The sequence below is a fragment of the Artibeus jamaicensis genome, unplaced genomic scaffold (assembly GCF_021234435.1).
Source record: "Artibeus jamaicensis isolate MK-2021 breed Jamaican fruit bat unplaced genomic scaffold, CSHL_Jam_final contig_1526, whole genome shotgun sequence".
Classification (NCBI taxonomy): domain Eukaryota; kingdom Metazoa; phylum Chordata; class Mammalia; order Chiroptera; family Phyllostomidae; genus Artibeus; species Artibeus jamaicensis.
Genome location: NW_026521297.1, coordinates 2,254,576 through 2,272,599, shown reverse-complemented (window position 1 = coordinate 2,272,599; position 18,024 = coordinate 2,254,576). Strand labels below are relative to the sequence as shown.

Below are 18,024 nucleotides of genomic sequence, written 5' to 3'. Positions count from 1 at the left end.
CGCACAAGCCAATGATAGGACAGCACCAGAACCCGCGGCGTCGCGAACCAATAGGCGTGGGCTCCAAGAGTCAATGGGAAGGGCGGGGTGGTGTGCTTTGACCTGCTTGCGAGTGGAAGCCAATAAGAAAGGACGTTCCAAAGAAGTGTCTGGGATTCTCTTCCATGGCACCAATAGCAGGGTCAGGCCCGTAAGTTGGTGGGCGGTACCTAGGGCAAGCTGAACCAATAAGCTATGTGGGGCGGGGCAATAGTGGCAGCCGCGGCGGCGGCAGTGAGTTCGGTTGCGCGTGGCACACGGGGTGGGAGCGGAGCCCAGGCCGGGAACAGGCGCTGCAGCCAGTGAGAACCGGCGCCCAGAGCAGGGCGGGGGTTGGCTGTGGTCTGGGCCCGGAGCGCTCAGGCCCTGACCTCCGCCCTCTGACCTTTTCCCTTGCAGGCGACCATGGGGAACGTATTGGCCGCTAGCTCGCCTCCCGCAGGGCCGCCGCCACCGCCGGCGCCTGCCCTCGTGGGGCTGCCGCCGCCTCCGCCGTCTCCTCCGGGCTTCACGCTGCCGCCGCTCGGGGGCGGCCTGGGCTCTGGGGCTGGCTCGGGTCGGGGTTCAGAACGGACCCCCGGGACTGCGGCCGCCAGCGCCACAGGGACCGCGGATGATGGGGCCTGCGGCTGCCTGCCCAACCCGGGCACGTTCGAGGAGTGCCACCGGAAGTGCAAGGGTGAGGGGCGAGGGACTTGCCGGGAGTGTGATGGCCGGTATCTCGGGGGAAGGGGGAGTACATTAAGACAACCTTGGGAATTGGCACCGACCTTTGGGGTGATTAAACAGAGCGTTAGGAGTTGACGTTGGGATCGAATGGTGGAACGTTGGACTTGGAGCTTAGAACGATGGGATCAAATGGTGGAATCTCGGGATGGAATGGCATAGGAGTAGAGAAAAGCCTTACGGACCTCAGGAGCCCCAGGAATCAGCCAAGCCAGCCTCCTCATGTGATCGGCCAACAAACTGAGGCCCAAGGTCACAGTGTCAGCAAGGGTCTAGTGTGAGTGGAAACCAAGGCTTCTGAATCCTGGCTTGGAATAATTGTGATAGCAAAAGTGTTGGAGATTTATCGAGAGCTCTTCCGGCATCCAGTATGTATTAACTCGTGAAATCTCTGCAATGTTCCCATGTGGTGCGTGTCATCTTGCAGATGACAAGTTTGACAGCGATAAGGGAACTTAGCTAAAGGCATGCAGTGGTAGGTGGTGGCACTTGGATTTGGACGCAGGCACAGGCTCTGGTTTGGCCCCGTCCGTCAGAGGCATACTTCCACGTTACTGGTCCGACACCCCGTGGGGCCTTCTGCCTTGGTTCCTTGGCGAAGGGAGGGCTGGGATGAGAGTTGGGTGTGTGCGTGGAGTGTGATAGCATTTCTCTTCCTCAGAGCTCTTTCCTATTCAGATGGAAGGTGTCAAGCTCACAGTCAACAAAGGGTTGAGTAACCATTTCCAGGTGAGCCTTCTTACCTTCAGAGGTCGTCCCATCTGTCCCCCTGCATCAGCACAATGCCAGGCTGACTTCTCAGTGCGGGGCCAATGACAGTGTTTAGGGACCCAGAATCCAGAGATGCCCCTTTTAGCGTAACATCCGAAAGTGAAGTGCCAGCCATTCCTCTTCTTAAATCTCTTACCTAGTTAGGCCAAACCTCCCAGTCCTCACCCCCTGCCCACCACCCATAGAGGCTTGTCTTTCCCTCCTTGGTAGGGAAGCCCAGCAGACCGGTATCCACCATCTGAGGCTAGAGGTGGGCTCCGCTGGGCCTCGGGGGAGCCTGCAGCCTCATGCCCACAGCCTGCCCTCTTCTCTCAGGTGAACCACACAGTAGCCCTCAGCACAATCGGGGAGTCCAACTACCACTTCGGGGTCACGTATGTGGGGACAAAGCAGCTGAGTCCCACAGAGGTGAGTTGTCATTTCATTCATCCTCCGACTCTTCTAACAAATGTGTAGCCAGCCACCAGGGGGCTTTGTCAGTAGGAGGCAAGAGCTGCAGAGGGGGTTGTGAGGGGCGGGGCTGTGTCTCTTCAAGGTGCATTGGAATGGGGGCCATTCCTTCATCCTGAACCCCTCTGCCTAGTCTTGCGCTGCGGGAGGGAGGCTTTGAATGCCAAACTAGGCATTTGGACTTTCTCTAGGGGGCACTGGAGAGCCATGGGAAGATTTGAATTAGGGAAAAGGTCTGGTCGGGTTGATGCTTTAGAAACATGCTTCAGGCTGTCATGGAGAGAGAGGCTGGGTTGGAGGAGTGGGGGCAAAACTGGGGGCCTGGAAGGAGGCTGGGGTTAGGGGTTAGCTGGGACACTGAATTACTTGACTTTTTTATTAAAGATTATATTTATTTATTTTTGAGGGGGAAGAGAGGGAGAGAAACATCAATGTGTGGTTGCCTCTCCTGCACCCCCCCACTGGAGACCTGGCTTGCAACCCAGGCAGGTGCCCTGACTGGGAATCAAACTAGTTGCCCCTATGGTTCACAGGCTGCACTCAATCCACTGAGCCACACCAGCCAGGGCTGAATTAGTTAACTATTTCAATAAATTTGCTTATCCAACAGGCCTTCACTGAACCCCCTTTCTGTGCCCAGCTCTGGGCTGGGGACATAGCAGTGACTGGAACAGCTAACATGCTCAGTCTAGTGGAGAGAGGGGGCGGATCTGTTCCCAGAGAGTAACAGTCCAGGGGGCGGGCAGGCCTGAAATGGGGGGACATAAAGGCTGTAGGAGCCCAGAGGGGAACCTTGTTCAGCCTAGGTGGTCAGGAGGGCTTCCTGGAAGAGGGGAGCCTTAATCTGAAGCTTTCTTTTTTTTTTAACCTGACTTTTAAATATATATATTTTTTCTAATATATTTTACTGATTATGCTATTACAGTTGTCCCATTTTTCCCCTTTATTCCCCTTCACCCTGCACACCCCCTCCCACCCTCATTCCCCTCCTTTAGTTTATGTCCACAGGTTATACATATGCGTTCTTTGGCTTCTTCATTTGTTATACTGTTCTTAGCCTCCCCCGTCTATTTTCTGCCTACCATTTATGCTACTTATTCTCTGTAATTTTTCCCCTCTCTCTCCCCCCCCTCCCCTGCTGACAGCCCTCCATGTGACCTCCATTTCTGTGGTTCTGTTGAAGCTTCCTGGTTCTAAACGTGCCTCCTGGGCCCATCACTCGTGTACCTGTGCAACGCTAGGCCTCTGCCCTCTAACCTCTTACCTACCTTGCTCTGCCTCACAGGCATTCCCCGTATTGGTGGGCGACATGGACAACAGCGGCAGCCTCAACGCTCAGGTCATTCACCAGCTAGGCCCTGGCCTCAGGTCCAAGATGGCCATCCAGGTGAGTGGGAGTGGAGTCGGCCGCTCGCCCGGCCACCCTGAGCACCAGGCTGCCCTCATCACGCTCCCCTTCCTTCCCCGCAGACCCAACAGTCGAAGTTCGTGAACTGGCAGGTGGACGGGGAGTACCGGGGTTCTGACTTCACGGCAGCCATCACCCTGGGGAACCCCGACGTCCTGGTGGGTTCAGGTGAGAGGCGCAGGGCGTGGGGGGGGCGGTCACATTCCAGTCCCGGCTTGACCGGCAAGTCCATCTCCTCCTCTGGGCCTCCTTTGTGCCACCCGAGACATGGGCACAGGCAGAAGGGGCTTCGAAACATCAGGCAGTGTGGCGTCGTGGGTGGGAAAGCAGATGCAAGCGCAGCTGCTGGCTCCGTCTCGACTGCAGGCCGGTTCCGGCACCTCTGTGGGCGTCGGTGTTCTCGCCGGTAAAGTCGGGCAGCTCACAGGGTCGTTGAGCAGGTCATGTGAGTCCACACGTGCGGAATACAGCAAAGGGAGTCAGGCACGTAATAGTGGGTGTTGAGCTGCCCTTGTTGCTGTTGGTGGGGGTGGGACTGCAGCTGTCGGAGCGCCCAGAGCAGGTCCCAGGGCAGCAGCTTCCGCAGGCGGCCGGCGGGGAGACCGGTGGTCTCCTCCCGAGTGCTGAGTGACGTGTGGTTGGCTGGGGGCGCGAACCGCCGGACTTCTGTCTGTATTCCCAGTCTCTCCAACGAGTATTTATTGACCCCACGCGGCGCGTGTGTGTATTCTATAGGATAAGGTGGCGAACAAGGGGGAGTGAAGTCAGCCCTCCGGGACCTCTCACCTGAGAGGGGCAGACCCGAGGAAAGCAGTGGGGAGAGAAATGGGGTCGGGCGATGGGGCTGTGCTGAAAGAGGGGGGTCTCAGGAGGGCGGGGTGGAGCCCTCAGAGAATGCCCCAGTCGCAGAGGATGTGTGAGCCAAGACTGAGCCGGAGGGACGGTGCCGAGCAGGTACAGGGGAGAGGAGCTTTTCAGCCAGAGGAACCTGCCAGCGCAAAAGCCCTGAGGCAGGACCCTCTGATGTCCCAGCAGAGGGTCTTACAGGTGAAGGACAGTGAAGAGGAGAGTGGCCCTCTCCTTGACCATAATGGGGGAAGGAGGAGGGTGAGCGTGAGTGGTAGAAACCCAAGGAGTCAGGGCCAAACCACGCGAGGCTTTGTGGAAGCTTGGTCTTTGCTCTGAATGTGTCGGCGGCCACTGGAGGCATTTGATAGGGACAGGATCTGTCTCAGCTTCTAACAGGACCCCTTGTGCTGACAGGTGAAGAACAGACTAGAAAGGGACCCACTGCGGGGGTGGTGGGGGGATGAGAAGCTGCGGAATCGGGGTGTACTCTGAAGGTGGCGCTGATGGAGTTTGCTACTGGATCGGCCGTGGGGGGTAGAGAGAGGGACCCCGGTGACCCCCAAGTCTTGGGCTTGAACAGCTGGAACGGTGGAGCTGGTGATTCTGCATCTGCTCTGTCGTGGAGAGCAGTGAGTAGTGATGGCGTTTGTGAAGACAGAAAGCCAGAAACTTGGGGGGTGCCCAGGGAGAGCTCCTACTTCTGCCTGCCAGAGGCTAAGGAACCTTCTCAGAAGAAGAAGGGCTACCCTGGAAGGGGGAGGCAAGCAGCCAGAAAGGGGAGGGGAGAGGGAAGGGCCGTGTCATAAAATCCAGGAGATGGGGAAGCTGGTCAGGAGAAGTCTCCTAGGTGCCGCTTTGTGGTGGTGGGGGGCGGGGGTCCCAGGAGAAGTGAGGGGCCTTGGGCAGGAAGGAGCATTTTCTGTCCCTTTCTGACCTCTGACGGCGGCACTGGTCTGCTCCCACTCTCAGCGCGGTTGGACCCTGAGAGGTTTTCTGACACTTCCTGGAATGACAGTGTTTCTGCCCCAGGACCTTTGCACATGCTGTTCCTATTGCTTAAGAAATTATTCTCCCGTTTTGATGTGGCTGAATGAGCCTCGGGCACACATCGCCCTCACAAAAAGCCCTTCCGAGATGAAAGTGTGCAGGTGTTCGAGGTACCGCCTCACCTGTCCCATGGTCTTCGTAGCACCTCCGTCTGAAATTGTCTCACTCTTCACTTGTCTGTCTCCTGTGCTATGGTGTCGGCTCTTTCAGGCCAGGGACTTGCCTGCCCGCTCACCGCTGTGCGCCCAGCACCAGGCACCCTGCCGGGGCCGGAATAGGTGCTCAGGAAGCACTGAGCAAAGGAGCGAGCGGCGGAAAGGCAGGTCCCCGCTCTTCCCTCGGCCCTTGGTCAGGCCCTGAGCATCTGCCCCTTCGTTCAGTCGTCCTAGGCACTGGGGGCACAGCACTCGGCGCCCAAATCCTCTCCGCGGCCCCGTGGGGTAGGTGCCGCCATCGTCCCATCCGACCGAGGCCCAGGGAGGACACGCCTCCTGAAGGACTCAGTGAGTCGGACCCAGAGTCCACGCTGCCTCTGCGGTACCGGCACCCCCCGCCCCGGCCCTCACGCTCGCCAGCATCATCCTTTTGTGACCCCAACGCTGGCCTCCAGGTTCCTCCTCCTCCTCTCAGACACTGACGGAAACGGCCTTCGCGGCCAGGTCCCTGCTGGGCACACGAGTAATGTACCATCGACAGCTGGGACTCGGCCCTGGTGACTGCACCCCTCTGTCCCTCAGTTTCCTCCTCTGTCACAAGGATTCCGTGGGAGCGCGTCTTGGGCGCTAAGTTCCAGGCCAGATGTGCAGCTGGCACTCAGGGTGCGGTGTCTCCCTCCGCCCTGCACCAGGCAGGGCGGCTGTTTCTGCGGTCCCATTTCACGGATGAGTAAACTGAGCCTCAGAGTGAAATCAGTCGCTTGGGATCACCCAGCAAGGAAGCAGAGGGGCTGGAATTTGAGTCACGGCCCGATTCGAGGGCCCGGGTTCTTACCCAGGGCCCCGCCCACGGGCTCGGCTCCTTTGGAGCCCCTGCTTTACTCTGAGGGCCTTGTGTGTGCAGCCCTGGGCAGGGCAGTGCTGGGACACGGCTGGCCTCTCCTGCCTTCTCAGGGCACCCCCAGGCCGGAGGGAGGGACATTCGCCTTTAAACAGATAATCACACCGTGACTTCACTGGTGCTGTGAGAAATCCTACTCGGGAAACAGCCAGGTTGCCATGAGAACTTACAACAAGGTCGGGGGGCCGTCTCCACTGGCGTGACAGAGGCCGCTTCTCCGGTGTGGCTCTGTCTAGTCTGAGGCAGGGTGAAGGGGGTGAGTGGGGTGGCGCTGCTTGGGGGGCGTGGGGTACAGGGAGAGGTCCTGTTGGTCTGGGGCCAAGAGCCGCCTCCCTTCAGGTGCTGCCCCAGCCTGAGCATCAGCCCCCGGCGTTCGCTCGTCCTGCCCCAGGTGACTCCCCTGGTGCGGCCCAGCCGAGTAGGGGAAGGGCCTGTGGATGGTGGCCCAGACCTGCCCCTGCCCAGCAGGTTTGGGAGGCAGACCGGCCGCTCTTCGCCCTCACAGCCCTGTGACCCACTTTCTCTCCCCGCGGGGTCTGGACTCCGGGTACCTCGTGGGTGCTCCGACCCTGCAGAATGAATGGCCCCGAGTGGGAGCTGCTGGTCTGGACACAGTCCCGGCTCGGGAGCTCGCATGCTCGCATGCCACGGGGATCTGGGCCTGGCTAAGAGCCAGGTGAGGAGAGAGAGCGGAGGGAATGCAGGACGGGGCGGCAGGTTCGGGAAAGGGCCCTCGGGGAGGTGCGTCCTGGGCAGCGAGTTGTTCGGCTCTGGCAGCAGGCGCATCCTGGGCCCCAGAGAAGGGGGCGCAGCCTGGGGACGAGCTGGTGTCCTTCCACAGGGCACGTGGGGGCAGGGAGAGAGGCTTCAGCCGGGGAGACCACACTCAGGCCTGAGTTCCCACGGGCTCCACGCTGCGATGACAGGAGTCCGTTGGGAGCAGGGGACCAGGGCGCCAGAGTCCCGTGGGGACGGTGGCTCTGGTCTGGTGGCATACTGGAGAGAAGTAGCCGAAGCCACGAGATACCGAGGTGCAGGAGCTTAGTTAGCCAGACTAAGCAGAGGGAAGGAGGGAAGGAGGGAACACGGGACAGCGGGGACAGTGTGTGGCCGAGGGCCCTGTGCGTTCGTGCAGCCTTGATGCAAGCGTGGCCGCTGTGTTACGGGGAGAGGAGGCGGCTCTGTCTCCGAGTTGGGGCCGAGCCACGAGGGGCCTGGCAGCTGTGCTGGGAGGAGCCGGGATCTTGGCCCTGGGGAGCCACGGCAGGTTCTGAGCAGGGGGACCGCAGGGTGGGGTTTGTGCTTTAGCGGGACTTCTCTTGGTCAGATGCTGGAGAGGGTGAGGCTGGGGGCAGACCAGGGAGAAGGGTGGGTCTGGGGAGAGGCACGTCAGGCCTAAGAGACCAGAGAAGAGGTCGGGGAGATGTTCGGTCTCCCACCGCTCAGTCCCAGCGGTGGACAGAGCTGAGAGGCCGATGAGTTTAGGTCCCTTTGTGAGTCTCGCCGGTCACTTTTCCTTCTCTGGGCCTACGTTCCCCTCAATTGCGTGAGGGGGTGATTCTGGCCCGGGGTGTGAGGGGATGGTTTCACAGCCGGCCCGAGGGGCTCACGGTGTTGTCTGCTCATTGGAAGAAGAAATGTACCCGGTGTGCATGTGGGCCCAGAATGGCCGCTCCAGGCCGCCCAGGAGACAGCACCAGGGTCCTGGCCACGAGCCCTCAGCCCCTTTAGCCCCACTGGCAGCCCTCTCCCGGCGCGTCCACCCTTGGTCGTCCACACCCCCTGGTCCCCGCAGTGCTCCGTCAGCCGGTCCGAGTCTGCGGGTCTGGTGTTCGTGGAGAAGCCGCATCCTTGCTCCTGCCCCGTCCCATCCCTGTCTGTCCCCGCCTTCCCCTTTCTGGGGTCTTTCTCTCTCCTAATGGGTGTCTCTGCTCAGTCTTGGTGGGCTTCTCTCCAGAGGACCTTACACTCCTCTTTTCGGAGGTCGTCTGTCTCCCTGTCACTCCGTCTGCGTCTCTCACTGTCTTCCCCCCACTTCCCCGCCCGCGAGATCACGGTCGTGGCGACTGCCCTCCTGGGCTGCAAAGACGGGCATGAGTTCAGTTCAGCCCTGAGATGGAGATGCTCCATTACCAAGCACCCACGGGGGCCCCCCCACCGGTGTCCCTGCTGCCGGGGGGCAGAGACTCAGCGGAAGGGATCGCTGAGCCCTGGGCACGCTCCGTACGCTGCCCACGTCCTTCCTCCAGGCTCCCTTGTGGAGAGGTGACGCCTGGTAACCCAGAGTGGTAGGTCTGCAGTTTGAACCCCTGCCTTCTAGCACCGGATGTGCCCTCTCCCTGACCCTCCCTCCCCTCCTGCCTCTGTCCACGGCAGACTGAGTCACATTTTGTGACCGTGGGTGAGTGCCCGAACGCCCTCAGCCTCTCCTGTAAACAAACGGTGGCAACTGAATGCCAACTGCACAGGGCTGTACAGACCAGAGGAGGTCCCATGGGGTGACCTCGGTCCTGTGAACTCCCCATTGAGAAGCAGGTGTGGGGGGCCTGGGGGCAGGCCCTGAGCCTCCGGCAGGGGCCGGCCTTCCAGGCTGCCTGGAGCAGGAGTCCGGCCTAGCACCCTGGCCGGGCAGACACTGACCACCAAGTAACACCCTGCCCCCTCGCCTGCAGGAATCCTCGTGGCCCACTACCTCCAGAGCATCACGCCGTGTCTGGCCCTGGGCGGAGAGCTGGTCTACCACCGGCGGCCTGGGGAGGAGGGCACCGTCATGTCTCTAGCTGGCAAATACACATGTGAGCCTGGGGCCCTCGGGTCGTAGGAGGGGCTGGGGGGCTGGGGCTGAGGGAAGGGACACCTGGGTTCCCAAGTCCCCTGGGCGACCTGTCCCCACCCCGCTCTCTCACAGTGAACAACTGGCTGGCGACAGTGACGCTGGGCCAGGCAGGCATGCACGCCACGTACTATCACAAGGCCAGTGACCAGGTGAGTGGTCCAGGGATCAGCCGCACAGGCGCACTGCCCGGCGGGGGTGGCCAGGGGCTCGTGTGCCCCAGAGTCCGGTCTGGGAAGCCGACTCCTTGTGTTGCCCCCTGGCCCCCACAGCTGCAGGTGGGCGTGGAGTTTGAGGCCAGCACAAGAATGCAGGACACGAGTGTCTCCTTTGGGTACCAGCTGGACCTGCCCAAGGCCAACCTCCTCTTCAAAGGTACAGGCCTCGGTTTCCCCACTTGGGAAACAGGCCCAGAGGTGACTCCTCTTTGAGTGGGTGTAGGCCACGGGAGATGGTGAAGGGCATTGTGCCAGGACTCTTGAGGGCCTCCAAATTACCTGGGGGCCCGGGCCCTGGGCTCTGCACCTGCCATGTGTCCTCCGTACCCCTGCCAGCCGCCCTCTCCCATCCCTGCCCTCTGCCCTCTTTTCGCTCTTCCCTGAAGTGGGAGGTAACTTGGAGCACAGCCAGCTCGCTCCACTCACCTCACATCCGTGGAGACCAGCCTCCTGGAGGCTGCACAGTCGCTGCTGGGTCCAGAGCCGCCTCCCCGGCCGACTGCCTCTAGCCCTCTGTCTGGTCTTAGGTCTTCTCGGACCCCAGTGGTTCTCAGGTTTTGGGGGTGTGAAGACCACCCCCAAAGGCCGCCTCTGTCAGCGCAGGGCAGGACTTCTGCTGGTAGTGACGAGGCCTGTGGGGTGCGGGTGGGGGGAAGCTTTCATCTCTGAAAGCTTCCAGCCCCTGCTCTTCGGTCAGCCCGGGCACGGAGGTGGGGGTGGGGTTCCAGCTCTGCCCCCATGTGGGGACAACCCCGGGCACCTGCACGTCTGCCAGACGAGCCCAAGGGGGCAGTTCGGTCGTTCGGCGGATGCTGAGCATCCGCTGTGCCCCGCGTGTGCCAAGGGTGCGGGTGACGAGCTGTCTTCACAGGGGTCACACTAGGAAGGACACACCCATCCCTAGGGAAGGAGGACCTGGGGTGGACAGGAGTGGCACAGTGGAGCCCACGGGGCGGCAGGGGGCTCCCCAGAGGGGTCAGCTCACTGAGCTGAGAGCTGAAGAAAAGTGAGCTGGTCACTCCCGGGGCTGAAGTACTTGGGGTGCAGGGAGAGGTTTCTAGGCACAGTGCGGTCGCAAGTCTGGAAGCCGGCAGTCTGGCTGGCGGTGCCTGAGGTGGCCTGGAGGGCGCAGGGCTCCACGGAGACGGTGGGAAGGCAGCACACGGCTCTCAGCACAGCTGTCACCCACACACAGGCTCCGTGGACAGCAACTGGATCGTGGGCGCCACGCTGGAGAAGAAGCTCCCGCCCCTGCCCCTGACGCTGGCCCTCGGGGCCTTCCTGAATCACCGAAAGAACAAGTTCCAGTGCGGTTTTGGCCTCACCATCGGCTGAGCCCCTCCTGGCCCCTGCCTCCCGCTCCCTCCTGCCTTCAGCTCCAACCCCGCCCTCCCCCTGGCACGGAGGGGAGACCTAAGCCCCGCTTCCTCTCCCTTCCCTCCCTCCTTGGGGGTCAGGAGGAGCAGCAGAAAGGAGGGCACCCATCGCCCCAGCGGCTGAGGGGGGAATTCTGGAACTGTGGGCACCTCAGGATTCAGAGCATCAGGGACGCTATGCCCTGAGGGCCTGGGGTCCCGAAGAGGTTCTGGAACCGAGGAGCACGCCAGATTCGGAGCGCGGGGCAGAGGCGGCCAGACAACCTCAGGGAGGTGTTGGGGCGTCCCCACCCCCCCAAAGGGCCCCGGGGCCCAGTCCCAAGGGGACAACAAGAAGAGGAGCTTCCCCATCCCTGGTCAGCCCCCACCCTCTCCCATCCACTCCTCGGTATAAATCATGTTTATAAGTTATGGAAGAACTGGGACATTTTACAGAAAAAGAAAAACCAACAAGAAAAAATATACGTGGAAAAAAAATGATGGGAGGCCTGGTTTTCCTATCTACTCCTTTTTCGTTCCATCCTGCCTGGTCTTCCCTCAGTGGCCAGTAGAGGGTGCTACGGGGCTGGAGTATGAAAGGGTGAGGTGGAAAGGGAGTCCTTTCTGCCTGCAGCCAGGATCCCAGCTTGGACAGGGGAAGGGCCTGGCCGGGATCAGACAGCCTCCCTGGGACAGCACAGGCCAGGAGGGTGTGGCCTGGCCGGAGTGGCTGCAGGGGACTGGCCGCTGTGAGCTGAAGCTGCTGGGGGTGGGGGGCGGCTTTCCAGGTTCCTAAAGACAGCAGGGATGCTGGGGTCTTAGAACTTGGGATAGGTCAGAGCTTCCAAAAGTTTCATGAACCATGCAAGCCCCTGGGGAGATTCTGGAGTCACTGTGCCTGAGCGGAGAAGGGGTTGAGTTTAGGACTCCGGGGGCGGGGGGGGGGCACTGGGGCCTGTCACTGGTGGAGATGGAGGGGTGCAGGCTGGCCTGCCCCAGTCTCGGGTATCTGATGCTGGGCAGGAGGGGGGGGATCAGCTGGCCTACCTAGGGCTCAGATAGACAACTTGGAGTCCTCTAGATGGGAACTGAAACCCTGTCTGCCACCCACACGTACCCGGCGTTTGGGGAGGAAGGCTGCTGGGCAGAAATGAACCCTTGTGGCCTAAAGAAGCCACCACACCTTCCGAGACCAAACAGGCCTGGCCCGCGGTGAGGCCCCCTTCCTGGGACCAGGCATCTGGCCTCCCCCGACCTCAGGGCATCAATCCCAGCGCCTGCACTTCTCCCTGTGTGGCCTGGCCGTCCCCCTCCACTCGACCTGGTGGAAACAACAGCTGGATTCAAGTACCAGCGGCTAGGGAGGCGACCGCTGGAGCGCTCGTTGTGGCCAATCACAGCAGCCAGATCTAACGCAGGACTCCCTGGGCGCCAAGGGCGTCCTCTGTGCTTCACGCATAGAGTACAGCAGGGTGTCGATCTCATTTGGTTCCTCAGCTCCTTATAACATGGAGATGCCGTAGGGACCTAACTCTAGTTTATACCCGCCAGCCCCTGGTAAAACTGGCTTTGGGAGACCTCGTTTTGCCGCAGTTCCAAGACGCACAAATCGACAAGGTGAAGTGAGGACTTAACCGTAACTTCTTGCAACACTGAACGATGGTGCAAGCGCAGCTATTTCTCTGGTTTTGTGGGCCAGGACACTCACTGGATGTCCAGAGACATTTGGTCACTTGCCCAAGGTCACACAGGTGGCAACTGACAGAGCCCCAATTCAGGCTGGGCAGTTTGGTTCCAGAGACTTTAGCGCTGCCCAGGCAGCGCAAACACTCCAGGTCCCGTGGAAGGCACCGTGTTGGGGCAGCTTCTGGAATCCGCAACGCTCGTGCGGGACTTCCAATTCACAGATGCGGACGGGCTCAGAGAGGCACTCGCCTGTGCCCGAGCTCACAGCCAGAGAGGCAGCTAAGATTAAGACCCAGGCTTCACTTTCAACGCCTAGGTAGCTAGATGCATTACACTGTCCCCAACCCCTCCCATCTCATTTCTGCCATCGGTTCCCTTCTCCCTCAGACCCAGGAATCCAAGCCCCCTCCTTTCTCTGACCCAAGATTCCGGCCCCCGGCCCCCTTTCCAAATTGTGTTCATTCAGTGGCTCGCCCGCCCCTTCCCCTCCCGTGCCCAGCCCCCCTCCGGAGGGCGCCTGAGTTACCGGGTGAGATGTCACCTCCCCCCATGGGGGCTGGGGGCGTCACAGGACCTCTGAGTCCCACCTCCTTCCCCCTCCCTGCTGCGTAAGGGGGGGGAGAACAGCCCACCTCGTGACTGGGGGCTGGCCCAGCTCGCCCTTGCCCTGGAGGAGTGGGCGGGGCAGGGGGAGCCCTATAATTGGAGGAGTCTAGGATCCCTGAGCCCTACTCGGCCAGAGCGGAGGCGAAGGACTGGTTTCTCTGGAGCCGGTGAGAAGCAAAGTGGGGGGGCACAGAGACCAGGTCAGGGCTGTAGGGGACCAGCCGGGGAGGAGGAGGCGACTGAACTATGCCCTGAGAGTCAGAAGGAAAAAAAAAAAAAAAGCAGGAACTGGGAATGAGGCTGGAGGCTGCGACCTTGGGTGGGTGGGGCCCAGAGGCTTCCCCTCCCGACTGGGCTGGAAGGGCTAAAGGTGAGACCGCGGAGACCATCCGGACTTGTGAAAGCACCATAGCAACAGCCCACGAATGGTCACCCGTTTATTGAGCACCTACTGGGTGCCCCCTTCGTCCTCAGATCTCCATTAACTGGAGGCTCGGAGGGAAGTGGTGGCGGGGTAGCGACAGCATCGACCGAAGGGGGGCTTTTTTGAATGAGGGTTGGGCGTCGTTCTGCAAACTGGAAAGATCGTCGTTCCGTCCCAGGCAGGGCACAAGCCTGGGCTGCGGGCAGGGCCCCCTGTTGGGGGCGTGCGAGAGGCAACCGATGGGTGTTTCTCACGCACATCGATGTCTCTCTCCCCCTCCCTTCCCCCTTTTTCTAACAAATAAGTAAAGTTTTAAAAAAAATGCATGAGGATTAAATTAGCTAATATGGGGAAGATGGCGCCTTAGATGTGAAATTGGAGCCTAGAATATGGAGGTAGAGTGCGGAATGTGAGACTGGAATTTAGACTACCCAGCTGGGGCTCGAGTAGAACTCGGAGAGGAGGGGGGAGTGGAATTTGAACCCTGGGAGAGGGGGAAGGAATTTTGGCCCGGAGGCGGACGTGGGATGAGATAGGAGAAGACAATGAGCGAGATAGACAATGGAGGGGCTAAGTGTTTGTGGCGGGGTTAAGATAGTTCAGCTCTGGGGCTGAGGCTTTGAAGGCCTGGACCCGGTGGGTGGGGCTTTGGGTGGGAGGAGTCGGCACAGGCTATTGATTGACAGTTTCTCCCTCCGCCAGACTAACCTGCTCGGAAGATGAAGGTTCTGTGGGCCGCGCTGCTGGTCGCCCTCCTGGCAGGTATGAGGCGGGGCTTGCTCGGGTTCCTTGCCTCTCCCCGTCCCATCCTCACCTGTACCCTCCGATGCGCCTTCTCCTCCTTAAGAAGAGGCCTGGGTCTGAGGCCTTTCCTGGCAGTCGCTGGCTCTGAGCAGTCGTGTTACTCTCCCTGGACCTCAGTTTTCCCGTCCTTAAAATGGGAGTTGTGAGTTTCTGATGCCTCGTGCTCAGACAGGCAGTGAGCACGGCATAGGAGCCAGCCGAGATTGCCTTTGTCCTCCACCGCCCCGGCACGGCGCGCACCCAGACACCCAGTAAATGCGTGTCAGGAGGGAACACAGGCTGGCCATCCCTCCACCCCCTCCCTGACCACCAGTGCTCTAAGGAAGCACACCAGCATTTGTGGAGCACCCGCTGCGTGCCTAGAGAAGGCAGAGGGCCTTCACAGCCTCCAACGGGTTCCACGCAGGATGCCAGGCCGAAGTGCAGGAGGTGAAGCCGGGGCTGGACCCCGAGCCGTGGCAGGGCGGCCAGCCCTGGGAGCAGGCGATGGGCCGCATCTGGGATTACCTGCGCTGGGTGCAGGCGCTGTCTAACAAGGCGCAGGAGGAGCTGCTTGGCACCCAGGTCACTGAGCAGTTGACGTGAGTGCCCCCCCCCCGGCCGCCCCTCCCTCTCCTGGTGGGCAGTTCCTTCTGGATCCTCAGCTTCCACTAGTCTGCAACCCTGAGGAGGGGTCTCTTCACGTTTGGCTTCCTCTTTCTATTTTGAACTCCCGGCTTTAACTCTCTCTGGTTCTTCCTCGGCTCCTCCTGTCTGGGGCATGTTCCTTTTTGTCTCCCAGCATCATTATAGCCTCCCGGCTCACCCCCTCTGTTCCTATCTGTCTCCGTCTCCTCCTCTTGGCCTCTTCTCTTTTGGGTCTCTCTGCCTCTGCCCCCGACGTCTGGCCTCCTCCACCGCATCTTCCACCCTGTTTCTGTCCCCACACGCGCCTCCCTTCCACCCTGTCCGCCTGCAGAGTGTTGATGGAGGACACCATGAGGGAGGTGAAGGCCTACAAGGAGGAGGTGGAGAAGCAGGTGGGCCCCATGACCCAGGAGACGCATGCCCGCCTGTCTAAGGAGCTGCAGGCGGCGCAGGCGCAGCTGCAGACAGACATGGAGGATTTGCGCAGCCGCCTGACCCAGTACCACAACGAGGTCCAGTCCCTGATGGGCCAGAACCTCGAGGATGCTCGGGCCCGCCTGGCCTCCCAACTGCGCAAGCTGCGCAAGCGGCTCCTCCGCGACGCTGAAGACCTGCAGAAGCGCCTGGCCCTCTTCCAAGCCGGGGCCCGCGAGGGTGCGGAGCGCGGGGTCAGCGCCCTCCGCGAGCGCCTCGTGCCGCTGATAGAGCAAGGCCGAGAGCGGGCCGTCACGGTCGGCAAGCCGCTGCGGGATCAGGCGGAGGCGTGGGGCCAGCGGCTGCGCGGAAAGCTGGAGTCGGTGGGCAACCAGGCCCGCGACCAGCTGGACGACTTGCGCGATCGGATGGAGCAGTTCCAGGCCAAGGTGGAGGAGCAGGCCAACCAGGTGCGCCTGCAGGCCGAGACCTTCCAGGCCCGCCTCAAGACCTGGTTCGATCCCCTGGTGGAAGACATGCAGCGCCAATGGGCGGAGCTGGTGGAGAAGGTGCGGTCGACCTTGGGCACCAACGACCCCGCCCTGCCCAAGGAAGATCCATGAGTGCCGGCTGGCCGTGAGGCCTGGAAGACCCCACTCCAGCCACCCCCTCCCCCTGCATCTCCCAGCCCGCAGGGGCCCCGTCCCTGCCCCTGCTGTACACCTGGTGGGCCCGGGCTTAATAAAGTTTAAGCAAGTTTCACAGCAGCGGCTGGGCGTCTGAGTGTGGTTTCTCATAGCCCCGGCCCCCGGTTCCCCTTCCCCGGCCCTCGGTTGTCAGGCCTGGCCCCTCTGCCTGTGCGTGGGCCTGTTTCCTGGCCCTACGCTGTCCGGGCTTCTCTTCGCTGCTCACTCTTTCTCCTCTCCCTCTCTCCATGCCGTCCCTGAGCTGAGACAGGGTCCTGGAACCAGTCCACCTGGGGTTCAATCCTGCGGTTGCCCCAGCGACCGTGGGCCTGAGTTTGCGCAACGTTGTTCTACCTGCTTCTCAGCGTTGCCAGGACTCAAAAGTCCTGAGTCTGCTGCCGTTATTAAGCTGTTTTTATTTTTCCCCACTCATTTCCTCCCCCTTTCTGCATCCAGTCTTTTTAAAAAACATTTAATTTATTTCTAGAGAGAGGGGAAGGGAGGGAAATGTCGACCAGTTGCCGCTGGTACACATTCCAGCCCTGACCAGGAACTGAACCTGCAACCCAGGCCTGTGCCCTGCCCGGGAATCGAACCAGCGACCTTTCGCTTTGTGGGACAACATACAGCCCACTGAGCCATACCAATTAGGGCTCCGGGAGGTCTTACCTGCGTCTGCCTCCTTCCCTCTCCCGGCCTGTCTGTCCTGCTCTTACCCAGAGGCCCCGCTTTTCAGGTGCCCTGTCTTCCTTCTGCCTCCATGTCTCATCTCTTCCCCCCTCAGGTTGCTCTTGCCCCCGCCCAGCTTTTGGCTTTTTCCCTCCCTCCACCAGGGTGTGTTCTCTGCCAATGGGTTGCACGGCAGCCTTCTGGGTTCACAAGTCCCTTTGTTCTGAGCTGTGCTTCCTTGTCCCTCTCCCCTCGTTCTCATTCCTTTACTCCTGGTCGCTGGGTCCTGGTTGGACAGAGAAGGGAGAGGAGCCTCGCGGGAGGGTCTGCACAGCCCCCTGGAGCAGGACTGGGAGGTGGAGTCGGGAGTTGACAGGTGAGGGTTAAAGCCCCAGATGGAGCTGCAGGTGCCCTCCTCCCCCACCTTCTGGGTTCTCTGAGGAGGGGAGCAAGGGTTCCCTCCACAGGAGACTTGAGTTTGTGTCTGCAAGGGAGCCTACGTTTGTTGACTCGCTGAGAGCTGAGTGGGTGAGGAGGGGAAGGGTCCCTGGGCTCAGGCAGGGGGCCTGGTCCCAGCCAAGCCTGCTGCTGGTGTAGCTACTGTACTGTGTGCCCTGGGGCTGGGGCTGAACCCTCTTAGAGCCTCAGTTTCCCCAGAAGGCATGAGGTGGGCACCATCGGCCACACCCTCCACTTGAAGAGATGCATTTTGAATTCTCACACGTGAAAATGTCCAAGCACAGATCTGTCCTGGCCTCACTGCAGCCCCAGGCAGTTCTGAGAGGTGGGACAAGGGCTGGGAAGGAGCTTCGGGCCGACAGGCTGGCAGGGGCCGCTGTGGCACGGACACTGGGCCCAGCAGGAATCTGGGGAGACGTCGGCCTGGAGTCTGGGAGGGGCAGGGACAAAGGCCACACCCACACAGCCTTTGCACGTTCTTGACAGAGCCTCAGTTTCCCCATTTGTAACCAGACACCTCTAAGAGCTGAAGTGAGGATGGGACGGAAAAAGCAAAGTTATGCTATTCTTGCGGTGGGGTGGGGGGAGGGGAGCAGACATTTGGGTGCATGTCTGGGGAGAGCGGGGCTCACGAGGAAAGCAGATGTCTGGGGAGACAGCGGGGGTGGGGGGCAGGGGGTTGCAGGGACTGGAAGCTGCTGAGCTGGCCCGAGGGGTGTTGCAATCCGGCCAGGGGCCCCGTGTCCCTTTCACAACCACCCGCCCCCACCCCCAGGCTGACGCCTGGTTGTGGGGGCACAAGGCCAACCAACCTCGAGTCTGGGGCCTGGGGCCACCCTCCCCTGGGCTGCCAGGGGTTACTGGCGGTCAAAAGCAGCCAGGAAGAAGGGAGGAAGC

General features: G+C 61.0%; 2 protein-coding genes across 2 annotated transcripts; both read left to right on the top strand.

The window, feature by feature from the left end:
- Positions 1-258: 258 nt before the first annotated feature.
- On the top strand, positions 259-11,253 carry TOMM40 (translocase of outer mitochondrial membrane 40). The gene is made up of 10 exons (XM_037125985.2): positions 259-341; positions 439-718; positions 1,427-1,494; positions 1,852-1,944; positions 3,272-3,373; positions 3,457-3,562; positions 9,019-9,141; positions 9,255-9,331; positions 9,452-9,554; positions 10,593-11,253. Exons 2-10 carry the CDS (start codon positions 445-447, stop codon positions 10,730-10,732), a joined length of 1,086 nt encoding a protein of 361 aa, XP_036981880.1. The 5' UTR covers positions 259-341; positions 439-444; the 3' UTR covers positions 10,733-11,253.
- Positions 11,254-13,116: 1,863 nt separating this feature from the next.
- On the top strand, positions 13,117-16,080 carry APOE (apolipoprotein E). Its single transcript, XM_037125987.2, has 4 exons — positions 13,117-13,211; positions 14,171-14,230; positions 14,679-14,853; positions 15,231-16,080. The coding sequence occupies exons 2-4, from the start codon at positions 14,188-14,190 to the stop codon at positions 15,934-15,936; spliced, it is 924 nt and encodes a 307-aa protein (XP_036981882.2). The 5' UTR covers positions 13,117-13,211; positions 14,171-14,187; the 3' UTR covers positions 15,937-16,080.
- The last annotated feature ends 1,944 nt before the right edge of the window (positions 16,081-18,024 follow it).

What these genes read in the sequence shown, in the direction of transcription:
- TOMM40 (XM_037125985.2), top strand. Translation starts at nt 445, where the DNA reads ATGGGGAACGTATTGGCCGCTAGCTCGCCTCCCGCAGGGCCGCCGCCA. An exon ending in GTGCCACCGGAAGTGCAAGG is followed by an intron (nt 719 to 1,426) that starts GTGAGGGGCGAG and finishes TCTCTTCCTCAG; the next exon opens with AGCTCTTTCCTATTCAGATG. An exon ending in GGCCAACCTCCTCTTCAAAG is followed by an intron (nt 9,555 to 10,592) that starts GTACAGGCCTCG and finishes ACCCACACACAG; the next exon opens with GCTCCGTGGACAGCAACTGG.
- APOE (XM_037125987.2), top strand. Translation starts at nt 14,188, where the DNA reads ATGAAGGTTCTGTGGGCCGCGCTGCTGGTCGCCCTCCTGGCAG. An exon ending in GCTGGTCGCCCTCCTGGCAG is followed by an intron (nt 14,231 to 14,678) that starts GTATGAGGCGGG and finishes GGTTCCACGCAG; the next exon opens with GATGCCAGGCCGAAGTGCAG. An exon ending in CAGGTCACTGAGCAGTTGAC is followed by an intron (nt 14,854 to 15,230) that starts GTGAGTGCCCCC and finishes GTCCGCCTGCAG; the next exon opens with AGTGTTGATGGAGGACACCA.